Below are 13,528 nucleotides of genomic sequence, written 5' to 3' on the forward strand. Positions count from 1 at the left end.
GGGCAAACCCGATGGGGCTGCGATTCAGCTGCAGATGAAAAGATTAAGGCTCCAGCATGAGTTATGAGTAAAACAGCCAGAAAAGGAAGAAAGAGAAAGAGAGAAGGAGCGAGAAAGGGAGGAAAGAGAAAGAGAAGGAGCGAGAAAGGGAGGAAAGAGAAAGAGAAGCAGCGAGAAAAGGAAGAAAGAGAAAGAGAAGGAGCGAGAAAGGGAGGAAAGAGAGAGAGAGAGAGAAGGGAGTTTGAGCTGGAGAAGTTAAAGATAATGCGAGAGGGGGGCCGAATACTGGACCTAGGTGGAGGGTTCAGGAGGTTAAGTTGGTTCCCCCATTTGAGGAGACCGATGTTGAACTGTACTTTCTACACTTGGAAAAAGTCGCTGTGAGTTGTACTCCAGACTGTGCTTAAGGGGAAGGCTCAGCAAGCTTACTCAGTGTTGTCAGCAGAAGATGCGAAGGAGTTTGATGTGTAAAAGAGGCTACACTCAGGATCTATGAGTTGATCCCGGAGGCATACCGGCAAAGTTCCGGAACGTGAGGAAGCAGTGGGACCGCACGTGTTTAGAGTCTGCCCGTGAGATGCAAGTGTATTGTGAGCGCTGGTGCGCCTCGAAAGGGGTCACTGGGGATTATAACAAACTACTACAGCTACTGCTGATTGAGCAGTTCAAAGGTTGTGTCCCTGGAGGTATGCGGACTTATCTAGATGAGAAAGAAGCAGAAACCTTAGCCGCGACTGCTAAGTTAGCACATGGGTACGAGTTAGCACACAAAGCAAAGTTTACCCCGAGTAAGAGCTACCAGAAGGGTAGTAGAGAGGGCAGAGAAAGTCCGCCGGCTGAGCCAGAGAGTAAGCCGGGGACTCGTGAGAAGGGTAACGAAGACGGGAGACAGTCTGTAGGAAGTCTCCTGGTCTCGTATGCTTTAATTGTGGGAAAGCCGGTCACATTGCGTCCAGGTGTTCTGCCCCAAAGAAGGAGACAGGGAAAGGAAAGACGACGACTCCGACTGGTCGTATTGAGCCGGCAAACGGACCGAGGTCTGATGGAGTTCAGGAAGGGCGCGAGAAGTTTACTTCGGCCGGATTGGTGTCGTTGAAGGGGGGGTCAACCCCAGTTCCAGTACGGATCTGGAGAGACACTGGGGCTAGTCAATCATTGATCTTAAGGAGGGTACTAAAATTTAGTGCAGAGACTGAGACTGGGGAGGTCAGTGTGATAAAAGGCATTGGAAAAGGGACTGAGGCAGTACCTTTGCACGAGATGTACCTGAAAAGTGACTTGGTATCCGGGCCGGTCACGATAGGGGTGAGGTCCGAATTACCGATGGACGACGCGGAGGTCTCACTCGGTAACGACCTTGCAGGTGGGGATGTGTACTCAGCAGTGAAGCCTGCCAGGACTGAGGACCCGCCCATAGATTATCCCGCCGCAGTAACTCGAAGCATGTCGAGAAAGGCTGCCGAAGCGAATATGGATTTAGCTGAGACGTTTTTACCAGCCTTGTACCAGGAGGGGTTAGAAAGTGAGAAAAAGGTGGATAGTGGAGCTGAAGGAAGTGAGGGAGTTGAGGGAGATTTACCATTAGCGAGGAAGGAATTTATACAGGAACATGGAACGAGACGAGGAGCTGAAGGAGACAGCTCTCTCTGAAGCAGAAATAAAAAAGGAACCAGTGGGCTATTATATGAAGGAGGGAGTACTGATGAGGAAGTGGAGACCAAGTACCGTACCCGCAGATGAGGATTGGGCGGTTGTACACCAGGTGGTAGTGCCGACAGTTTATAGGGACGAGATTTTTAACCTGGCCCCCAAGATACCCCTCGGTGGACATTTTGGGGTGAGGAAACCAGTCGATAGAATTATGAAAGAGTTTTACTGGCCGAACATGAGGAAGGATATTATTGAGTATTGTAGACGGCGTCACACATGTCAGGTGGTAGGTAAGCTGAACCAGGTCCTGCCGAAAGCGCCCCTTGGACCGATGCCCGCTTTCGAGGAACCTTTTTCCCAAATAATTGTGGATTTTGTCGGTCCCCTGCCCAGAACTGCGAGTGGGCGAGAGAATGTGATGTCTATGATGTGTGCCGCCACCAGATTTCCGGAGGCCGTGCCCATGGCAAGCATCAAAGCTCCCGCAGTGGTACAGGCGCTTGTAAAGGGGTTGCCAAAGGGAATTCAGTCACATCAGGGGAGTACCTTCACATCTCGCACATTCCGACGGGTGTTGGATGAGATGGGAGCTAAACAGATTTTGGCTTCTGCATACCACCCGGAGTCTCAAGGGGTGTTGGAGAGATTCCACGCAACCTTAAAGACCATGGTCAGAACCTACTGTGAGGAGAACGCTGGAGACAGGGATGATACATTGCCTCTCCTGTTGTTCGCAGTATGAGATACGATTCAGGGGTCATTGGGGTTCAGCCCATTCGAGCTTGTCTTCGGTCATAGGCCCAGAGGACCTCTGACCTCACTTAAAGAACAATGGTCCAGCCCAGTCAATGTGATTGACTATGTTTTAAAATTCCGCGAGAGGCTTAGCAGGATCTGTGACCTTGCCAGGGAAAATCTACCAGACTCCCAAACAAAAATGAAGCAGTGGTATGATAGACGAGCACAAGAGCAAATGTTTCAGGTGGGCGATAGGGTCTTAGTTCTGTTTCCAGTGGTAACCAACCGCCTCCAGGCGAGATTCCACGGTCCCTACAAAGTGATTAAAAAGAAAGACTCTTTGAATTATGTTATTGAAACTCCGGACAGACATAAGTCAACTCAATTAGTGCATATCAATATGCCCAAAGCTTATCACGATGAAAAAGCAGATACAGTCGGTGCTGTCACAAAAATAAATGAGGCCGTGGTGCCAAATGATAAGGGGAAAACACGTCTTGAAAAGATAAACATGGTGCCGACCAGATCGGAGAACTCTGTTGTTCTGAACAACCTTGCTGACAAGGTCTCTCACTTAACCCCTGAACAGAGCGAGCCGCTGATAAAGCTAATTAACCGGCAAGCAGACGTCTGTCCGGACATCCCGAGGCGATGCAAGGGGATGGGACATGATGTTATTGTTACTGCAGACCAGCCTATTAAGCAACACCCCTATAGGATGAACTTGGAAAAGAGCAATTTTGTGGAAAAAGAACTTGAACACATGCCAGCTACAGGTATTATTAAGCCATCCCACTCGGAATGGGCCTCTCCCTGTGTGGTTGTCCCGAAACCTGATGGGATCATACAATTCTGTACCGATTATAGAAAGGTGAACGCCATCACAAAAACTGATGCTTACCTCATCCCAAGGGTGGACGATTGCATCAATAAAGTGGGGAGGGCTGAGTACATCACAAAGATCGATTTGTTGAAAAGGTTATTGGTACTGGTGTGTCCCTTTAACTGACAGGGCTAGAGAAATTTCAGCCTTTGTCAACGTCTTACCTTTTGGCATGAAGAACGCCCCAGGGACCTTCCAAAGGATGATTAATTCAATGATAAAAGGATTAAAGAACACAGAAGTGTTTATTGACAATTTGGTGGTCTGGAGTGACACATGGGATGACCACATTGTGACGGTAGAGGAACTGTTTAACCAGATGTCTGAAGCCAATCTGGCAGTGAACCTCGCGAAAAGTGAGCTCGGCCACGCTACGGTCACATATCTGGGGTATGTGGTAGGACAGGGGCAGCTGGCACCAGTGCAGGCTAAGGTGCAGGCAATCTCTGAAGTTCCCATCCCGACGGACAAGAGGGCTCTGAGAAGGTTTTTGGAGATGGTGGGGTACTGTCGGAAGTTTTGTAAAAACTTTGCGGATATTGCCCTCTCTCACACCAAGCTCTTGCCGAGGAGCGAGAAGTTTGTGTGGAATGACCCTTGTCAACAAGCCTTCGAGAGTCTGAAGACGATACTGTGTCACCACCCTGTACTGAAAGCGCCTGACTTTTCAAAACCCTTCTCCCTAGCACAGATGCTAGTGACGAAGCAGCAGGGGCGGGGCTGTTGCAGACAGACAAGGATGGAATTGAACACCCGGTGGCTTATTTCTCTAAGAAGTTCAATGTCCATCAGAGAAATTATTCTACTGTGGAAAAGGAATTACTGTGCAGCATTCTGGCGTTACAACATTTTGACGTTTATATTTGTCCGGCATGGAAGCCGCTGATAGTTTACACGGATCACAATCCACTAGTGTTTTTAACCACAATGAAGGATAAAAACAAACGCTTGTTAAGTTGGAGTCTGATATTACAGGACTTTGATATAAAGATAAAACATGTAAAAGGAACCGAAAATGTGATTGCCGATTGTCTACCCAGGTGTTCAATTTAAAGTTCTCTGTATTAGTCAAATAGTTGATGGCTACCTGTATATTAGAGTGTATTTTGTAAAGGGCATTCATGTCCTTGATTTTTAACCCCGGTTAAAAAAATTCCTTTAAGGGTGGGGATATTATGTGTGAAGCCAAGCAGAGCAACAGAACGGATGTTGCTAAATAAGAGAGAGGTAAAAGAGAGCCATCCAAAGTGCTAATAAGGGAGGGAGGGAGGGAGGGAGGGAGGGAGAGAGAGAGAGAGAGAGAGAGAGAGAGAGAGAGATCACGAGAGAGAGAGAGAGAGAGAGATCACGAGAGAGAGAGAGAGAGAGATCACGAGAGAGAGAGAGAGAGAGAGAGAGATCACGAGAGAGAGAGAGAGAGAGAGAGAGATCACGAGAGAGAGAGAGATCACGAGAGAGAGAGAGATCACGAGAGAGAGAGAGAGAGAGATCACGAGAGAGAGAGAGAGAGAGATCACGAGAGAGAGAGAGAGAGAGATCACGAGAGAGAGAGAGAGAGAGATCACGAGAGAGAGAGAGAGATCACGAGAGAGAGAGAGAGATCACGAGAGAGAGAGAGAGATCACGAGAGAGAGAGAGATCACGAGAGAGAGAGAGATCACGAGAGAGAGAGAGATCACGAGAGAGAGAGAGATCACGAGAGAGAGAGAGAGAGAGAGAGAGAGAGAGAGAGAGAGAGAGATAAGTGAGAGCCATTCAAAATGCTAATAAGAGAGAGATAACGAGAGAGAGACACATAATTCAGTATTTTGCTTCTGCAGTGATAGCCACCGACATTTTGCTTCGAACACGAACTGCTCGGTGACATTCCAGCTGAGACGAAAGGAAGTGGTGAAGTTTGATGAAGTTTGATAAGAAACCTCATGGGGGGGGGGGGGGGATAAAATAGCGGGTTTGCTAAGACACAGGGAGACACGCCACGAGACCCTGAAGAGAGCATTGTGCCCCCACAAGTTGGTGGGAGTTTGGAGGACCGATTCGCGGGAATCGGCCAGAGGCTCACAGGGTGTAATGGTACGACCGGTGGGGACCTGTTGTGTGTCCACCCTCGGCTGGGTGATGGGTTCACCACGGAAGAACGGTCGCAGCTGGAACGGAGGGGGTCACAGTCGGTGACCACAACAGGACAAGAAGACAACGGAAGGTTTGCCTGAAATTTCGTGTATCTCTCTCTCTCTCCCCCCCCCCCGCCTCTCCCTCTCCCTCTCTCCCTCCCTCCCTCCCCCCCTCCCCAACGGTACCACAATAACTATCTCGAACTACACTAAACCGAACTGAACTCTGCTTCACTGGAAGACTGATCATTTACCCCTAGACTGCGATAAGAGTTTGGCTGATTCCTATTCCCATATTTCTGTGTATACATGTATATTATCATTGTTAACCTGTTACATTTATATCCTTGCATTTAGTGTACTGTATTACTTAATTTACTAATAAACTTTATTAGTTTCTAGTCATTACAGACTCCAACGAGTGTTCCATTTCTGCTGGTTTGACAACCCAGTTACGGGGTACGTAACATATGATATCAACCTAACTTACTTGGAGCAGTCTGGATTTGATAAACTGATGGACTGGCTCTGTCAACGACATCGTATGGTCCCACAAATCTCGGAGTTGTAAAAGGGCCTGGTTGATATACTGAGATCATAACCTTCTGTCCCATCTCCAACTCCCTCGGTTTTGTTCACACATCAAAATAAGCTTTACTCTGCTGTTTCGTCCATCCCATGTTATGGGCTGCAACATAATGGGCTTCCCTTATAGTGTCAATGAATGGTTAAACCAGCTTGTCCTTTACAATACTATCACACTCAGGCTCCGATAAATCTAGCCCAACCAAGAATTCTAACCCTCTCATTTCTCTCCTGCTCTTCAACTTCAAAGGTGAAGAGTAGAAGAAGAAGTAGAAGAAGTTACGGTGGTACAAATTACCACAAGGACTTCGGGTAAGATATTGACCCATAAGGCCCTGTGTTGCTTAGCCATTTTAGCTAACATTCTCCTTAAAGTTCTGTTCATCCATTCAACAATTCCACTGACTGGGGTCGATAAGGGATAAGAACCCTCTGCTTTACCCCAAACAGTCTCATCAGATTTTGCATCACTTTTACAGTGAACTGAGGCCCTTGATCTGATTCTAAACTCTTTGGCAATCCCCAATGAGTAAAGACTCTCGAACAAAATTCTAGCTGTAACTTTGTTGTGTTATTTCTCATTGGAAAAGCCTCTACCCACTTGGTGAATATATCTACTATCATTCGGATATATTTCAGTCCTCCAGGGGATGGAGATAAAGTTCCTACAAAATCATTCTGCAAGTTAACCCATGTCCTTCTGCATTGTTTTCAAGTGTGTCTTGAAACTGCTTTTAGCCATTTTATCTGGGTTATACTGGGCAAAATTCAAACAATTCTCACGATAATGTTCTCCATCTCCTCACATCTTCAGCCACCAACACAGATTCTCCAACTGTCCCACAGTTCTATCTGATGCCCAGAAAGTCATGATGCCAATACATCATCTAGTTTCTTTCACTTTCTGGCACCACAAATCTACCGATATCAAGTGCAATCCCATTCTTTACCTGTATTCCTGGGTATTTCCCATCCTGTTCAGAATTTTCCCCTCCCTGCACCTTTGCTAACTCCTGTTGCTGTACCTTAACTAGGAATTCTGTTTGTTATTTCTGTGTCATCATTCCTTCTAGATCCGGATTCTATTTCACCCCACATCTTGCTCCTCTTGGCTAAGTCAGCCTTCCTGTACCTCTGCTTTAAATATACCCATTGACGTAGCCTCAGCAGCTGCCTGTAGCAATGAATTCTACAGATTCACCAATCTCTGTTTAAAGAGACTCTTCTCATCTCTGTTCTAAAGGGATGTCCCTCTATTCTGAAGCTGAGCCCTGTGGTTCTAGGTTCTCCCACCACAGAGAACGTCCTTTCCACATCCATTCTAACTTCAGGAGGACATTAGGACACAGAGGAAAAAAGAATGGGCAAATATCTAGCAGATGGAGTATAAAGTAGGTGAACGTGAAATTGTCTTTATCAGGGAGCAGAAAAAGAGCATGTTGTCTGTTTTGAAGGAGATTGCACTGAGCTAAGGGACAGTGTGCAAGTAGTAAATAGGATGTTGAAGGATCGATCCTCAGGGAGTTTGAGTTCTCATTGGGCAGGAATGGGAGGAGAGGACACTGAAGATGATTTTCCATCTGTTACATAACAAATAGAATGGAACCCAGCAAAGTGAGACACATCCATGTGGAGAACAAAGAAAATCCTAATTAAAAGATTCAATAAGGTTAAAGATGCAAGTTTATCAATGAGGAAAGCACATTTGAGGTAGTGTACGTAGATCTTAGTGAGGAATGAAATTTGAAATCCTGATGTGGACTGATACTGTTGTGTGGTCAGGTTGGAAAGTGATAGATTTGAACATCAGATTAAGGGAAAATTGAAAAACAATAAGGATTTTGGAGTGGAAAGAGAATGATGATGGGAGCAGAAATTTGCAAAGACAGTAGTTATCTTCGGGCTTGGCTTCATACAGTGGGGTGAAAATGGAGATTCAATAGCAGGTATGACAATACCTGAAGGAGAAACTATTAAAAACATCAGTAAACATTGAGACAGAAAGGGAAATAGGTAGAATCAAATGAGTAGAGAGGGCAGCGGTAGGTGTATATGTGTGTGTGTGTGTGTGTGTGTGTGTGTGTGTGTGTGTGTGTGTGTGTGTGTGTGTGTGTGTGTTTTGTGTTTATAAATGACATACAGAGAGTTTTTGATGTTGCGCTTGGAAAGGAGGTAATACAGAATCGCCACCATTGAGCACATCGACACAGAGTGCTGTCACAGGAAAGCAGCATCCATCATCAAGGACTTCCACCACCCAGGCCTCTCGCTGCTGTCACTGCTGTCATCAGATAGAAGGTACAGGAGCTTCAGGACCCACACCACCAGGTTCAGGAGCATTTATTACACCTCAGCTATCAGACTCTTAAACCAGAGGGGATAACTTAACATGAAAAATTCTGCAGATGCTGGAATTTCAAAGCAACACACAAAATGCTGGAGGAACTCAACAGGTCAGTGCCATCCACGCTGAGCTCATTGATTTCATCAACTTTGCCTCCAACTTCCACCCTGTCCACAAATGTATTTGGTCTATTTCTGACATCTCTCTCCTCTTTCTCAATCTCTCTGTCTCTACCTCTGGAGACAGTCTATCCTTTAAGACCATTTATAAGTGGTGGATACGTGGAATGCACTGCCGGCGACAGTGGTGGAGGTGAATACAATAGGGTCCTTTAAGAGACTCTCAGATAGGCACATGGACCTTAGAAAAGTAGAGGGCTATGCGGTAGGAAAATTCTAGGCATTTTCTAGAGTAGGTTACATGGTTGGCACAACATTGTGGGCTGAACAGCCTGTAATGTGCTGTAAATTTCTACGTTCTGTGATCTCATTGATACACACAGCTACCTGCACTATAGCTCTTCCCACTCTGTCACGTAAATATTGCCATCCACTTCTCTCAGTTCTTCCATCTCCACAGCATCTGCTCTCTGGATGAGGCTTTTCATTTCAGAACGAATGAGATGTCCTCCTTCTTCAAAGAAAGGGGCTTTCCTTCCTCCACCATCAATGTTGCCCTCACCCACATCACTTTCATTTTGTACACGTCCGCCCTCACCCCATCCTTCCATCGCAATACCAGGGATAGGGCCTGTTGTCCTCACTTACTCTCCATCAGTACATTGTCGGCTGTTTTATCTGGAACAACTACACCCACATGCTTTGGTACAGTGTGGTAGTTTATGAAAGATCAGATTGTGTATTGGAACATAGAAGGCATTTGATAAATTCATCATCAGAACAATTTCACAAAGTGGAAGACATTGATAATTGGGCCAATGCATGAACAAATAGGTCACTTGCAGGAGGCGGAGGATAAGGATAACTTGCAAAGACACAGGTTGGCAGGATGTAAGTAATAGTGTCCTGCAAGGAATTCTGGGTCTGCAACTTTTCACATGCTGACTCAGGTGAGTAGATAGAGTCATAGAAGCAAGTTTTCCAAAGATGATATTCAACAGGGTGGATGGTAATGTTACATCAGAGAGACTGAAAGGTGACGTAGGCTTAGAAAATGTAGTATCCTCAAGCAGGGTTAAGAAACTTCAAAGGCTAAAAAGACACAGATAGGAGATAAATACAGGCCTCTGAACAGCAGCCAGGATGTAGGGTACAAATTACAGAGGGAACGAGCAAAGACATGTAAAAAAATTTCATGACCTTGGGCATGGGGAATTTCAATATCTAGGTAGGTAGGGAAAATCAGATTGGTGCTGAATCCATGGAGAAGGAATTTGGAGAATCCCTGTGAGATCCAAATTTAAATTTAATTATCATTCAACCATACATGAACACGTATGAATACAACCAAACAAAACAGTGCTATTCAGGGCAGCACTGGGAGTTTTATTCACCCGGACACAGTGCAACGCTGCGGACTCGCAACGCGGCCGGTAAGTCGGAGGTTCCATTTGGCCTCTGGGTCGCAGTCCACAGACATCCGGGCGGGTTGTGTAGCGACATTGGTGGTGCAGGGCACAGAATATCGGGACTTCGAGCTGCTGGTCATGCCTAATCATGCTATTGGGGCTGGACTTCCAGAGCCATCTCGAAAGTGTGACCATGGTATACGACGGGCCCCTCCCACCACTCACTGTCAAGAATCCTCAGTTTTGTGGGACTTCTTCTCATACCCCGCTACTGACCACATACACACCCGCACACACACATCCCATCCAGAACCAGGCCGACAGCTGCGCTACCGACACTTGCAGCCTCTCCACTCTCAAGGTCCCTCCCCCACCGCTGTTCGCCAACCTGACCCCCGACTGTAAACCTGTGGCAACCAAAAGCAGGAGGTACAGCGCGGGGGACCAGGCCTTCATTCAGTCGGAGGTGCAGCGGCTGCTCAGGGAGGGGATCATTGAGCCAAGCTCAAGCCCTTGGAGGGCCCAGGTAGTTGTTGTTCGGACTGGGCAGAAAGATAGGATGGTGGTGGACTATAGTCAAACCATCAATAGGTTTACGCAGCTTGACGCCTACCCCCTACCCCGCATCGCGGATATGGTCAACCAGATTGCTCAGTATAAGGTGTACTCGACAATAGATCTGAAATCCGCTTATCACCAGCTCCCCATCTGCCCAGAGGACCGCCCCTACACCGCCTTCGAGGCGGGCGGCAGGCTCTATCACTTCCTGCGCGTCCCTTTCGGTGTCACGAATGGTGTCTCTGTCTTCCAGAGGGAAATGGACCGGATGGTGGACCAGTACCAACTGCAGGCCACATTCCCCTATCTGGATAACATCACCATCTGTGGTCACGACAGGCCAGATCACGACGCCAACCTCCAACGATTTCTCCAAGTGGCCGCAGCTCTGAACCTTACTTATAACAGGGACAAGTGTGTTTTTGGTACCACCCGCCTTGCTATACTTGGGTATGTCGTGGAAAACGGGGTTATTGGGCCTGATCCCGAATGTATGCGCCCCCTGTTAGAGCTCCCTCTTCCCACCACTCTCAAGGCCCTCAGACGGTGCCTGGGTTTTTTTTCCTATTACGCCCAATGGGTCCCCCATTACGCAGACAAGGCTCGCCCCCTGGTCAAGTCTACCTCGTTTCCCCTCTCTGCTGAGGCCTGTGCGGCCTTCAACTGCATTAAAGCGGACATTGCCAAAGCTACGATGCATGCAGTGGACGAGACCGCTCCCTTCCAAGTGGAGTGTGATGCCTCCGATTTCACTCTGGCTGCTACCCTTAATCAGGAAGGCAGACCAGTAGCATTCTTTTCTCGCACCCTCCAAGGCTCCGAAATTCGGCACTCCGCGGTGGAGAAAGAAGCCCAGGCCATAGTGGAGGCTGTTAGGCACTGGAGGCACTATCTTGCTGGCAAAAGATTCACAGTGCTGACCGACCAGCGCTCGGTTGCGTTCCTGTTCAGCAACCAACAGCGGGGCAAGATCAAAAATGATAAGATTTTGCGGTGGAGGATAGAACTCTCCACCTACACCTATGATATCCTGTACCGGCCTGGCAGACTCAATGAGCCCCCTGATGCCCTATCCCGGGGAACATGTGCTAGCACACAGCTCGACCAGCTGTACGCCCTTCATGCACAACTTTGCCATCCGGGGGTCACCCGATTTTACCATTTTGTGAAAGCTCGGAACCTGCCATACTCCCTGGAGGACATCAGGACGATGACCAGGGACTGCCAAATTTGCGCCGAGTGCAAACCGCACTTCTACTGTCCTGACACGGCACAACTTGTCAAGGCCACCCGCCCTTTTGAACGCCTGAGTGTTGACTTTAAGGGCCCCCTTCCCTCCACTGACCGCAATGTCTATTTTCTCAGTGTTATTGACGAGTTCTCACGGTTCCCCTTTGCCATCCCCTGCCCCGACACCACTGCCACATCCGTCATAAATGCCCTGCGCCAGCTCTTCACTCTGTTCGGGTATCCCTGCTATATCCACAGTGATAGAGGGTCCTCCTTTATGAGTGAGGAGCTGCACCAGTACTTGCTAGCTAGGGGCATTGCTACCAGTCGGACCACGAGTTATAATCCCCGGGGTAATGGCCAGGTGGAGCGGGAGAATGCCACAGTGTGGAAGGCCACACTTTTAGCCCTTAAGTCAAAAGGGTTGCCGGTCTCTCGATGGCAGGAGGTCCTCCCTGAGGCACTGCACTCTATCCGCTCTCTGTTATGTACGTCCACCAATGCCACCCCTCACGAACGCCTATTCTCTTTTCCCAGGAAGTCTGTCACTGGGACCACCCTATCAGTTTGGCTGACGTCCCCGGGGCCAGTGCTGCTCCGGAAACATGTGAGGAGCAATAAATACTCCCCGCTGGTCGAGAGGGTTCACCTTCTACATGCGAACCCCCAGTATGCTTACGTGGTCTTACCTGATGGGCGGGAGGACACGGTCTCCATCCGCGACCTGGCGCCCGCAGGTGCAGCAGACCACTACCCTGAAGGCTCTCCGGTAACTATGAACCCTGCACCAGAGGTGACACCGTGCTCACCAGGCCCTACACAGACTCCTCACGACACTTATATACCGGGCGTTTCGTACACATTTATACCAGGCGCCTTGCACATGCGTGAGGGATCACCGGCGCCTAGTGGGCAGGAACAAGCGCAACCTCCGTCCCCTGTGCAATCACCAATGTCGCCGGCATCCATGCGATCACAGCCGGTGCTACGTCGATCGCAGCGACAGATTCGACCACCTGATAGGCTTGACTTGTAAGAACCTTCGCCACATGAGGACTTTTTCAAACGAAGGGGGGGTGAATGTGGTGAACTATGTGCCTGTCGGGACACACCCCTGCTGACTGCTCCTGTGGCTCCTCCCACAGGCCCCTGTATAAAGGCGATCTGCGGCCTGACGCTCGGCCTCAGTCTCCAGGACATAGTATGATGGACACTCACTCCTGGTTCCTTCTTCCAGTCAATAAAAGCCGATATCTCGCCTACGTCTCAGTGTGAGTTATTGATGGTGCATCACCGTACCTTCCAATTCTCAGCAATATTACCTCGTAGGCTTCAACCCGACGGTGGCTGTAACTGTGACATCTTTTTACGTGCCTTCTCTTCCTTTCCTTTTCGCTTTCTTCTGACACCATGTAGCGTTAATCTGACTCGGACACCGCAGCATTAAACACTCACGTTTATTCACCAGACTTCCATTTTACAAAACCCCGCGTTCTGACGTCACACACTCTGACCGACGAGTACTCACATAATACATTACACCTGTAAGGAATGTGCCGGCACACTCAGGCTGTATGAGGATGTGCCGGGGACACACTGAAGCTCAGTGCAGCCAGTGTAAAGACTCGGTGGGGAAGGACCACAGTCTGGGATCCTTCTGCTCCCGGACGGGGAGGGCCTGAATCGACTCGGGTCATAGTGTGTCAGCTGAGGGAAACACGGACGGCAATTGTTTTTTTTAATATGATGAATAGGATGTAAATGTTTTTAAAAATCTTTTTGTGTCTATTTTATTATGAACAAAGATCATTTATGAAATTAAAAAAGGAACTCCTAAAACAAACAAGTTGTATTCGTCCGTGCAAACTTTGGCTCCTCCTCCTTCTCGATCACAAAGC

The 13,528-nt window shown here is 48.1% G+C and overlaps 1 protein-coding gene across 1 annotated transcript; it reads left to right on the plus strand.

The window, feature by feature from the left end:
* Positions 1-4,573: 4,573 nt before the first annotated feature.
* On the plus strand, positions 4,574-5,038 carry LOC132394805 (putative uncharacterized protein DDB_G0271982; the record flags this gene model as incomplete). Its single annotated transcript, XM_059971212.1, has 2 exons — positions 4,574-4,642; positions 4,958-5,038. Coding segments are annotated over 2 exons (150 nt in total), but the record flags the coding sequence as incomplete, so codon positions are not given.
* Between the last annotated feature and the right edge of the window lie 8,490 nt (positions 5,039-13,528).

This window comes from Hypanus sabinus, chromosome 5 (assembly GCF_030144855.1).
Source record: "Hypanus sabinus isolate sHypSab1 chromosome 5, sHypSab1.hap1, whole genome shotgun sequence".
Lineage (NCBI taxonomy): Eukaryota > Metazoa > Chordata > Chondrichthyes > Myliobatiformes > Dasyatidae > Hypanus > Hypanus sabinus.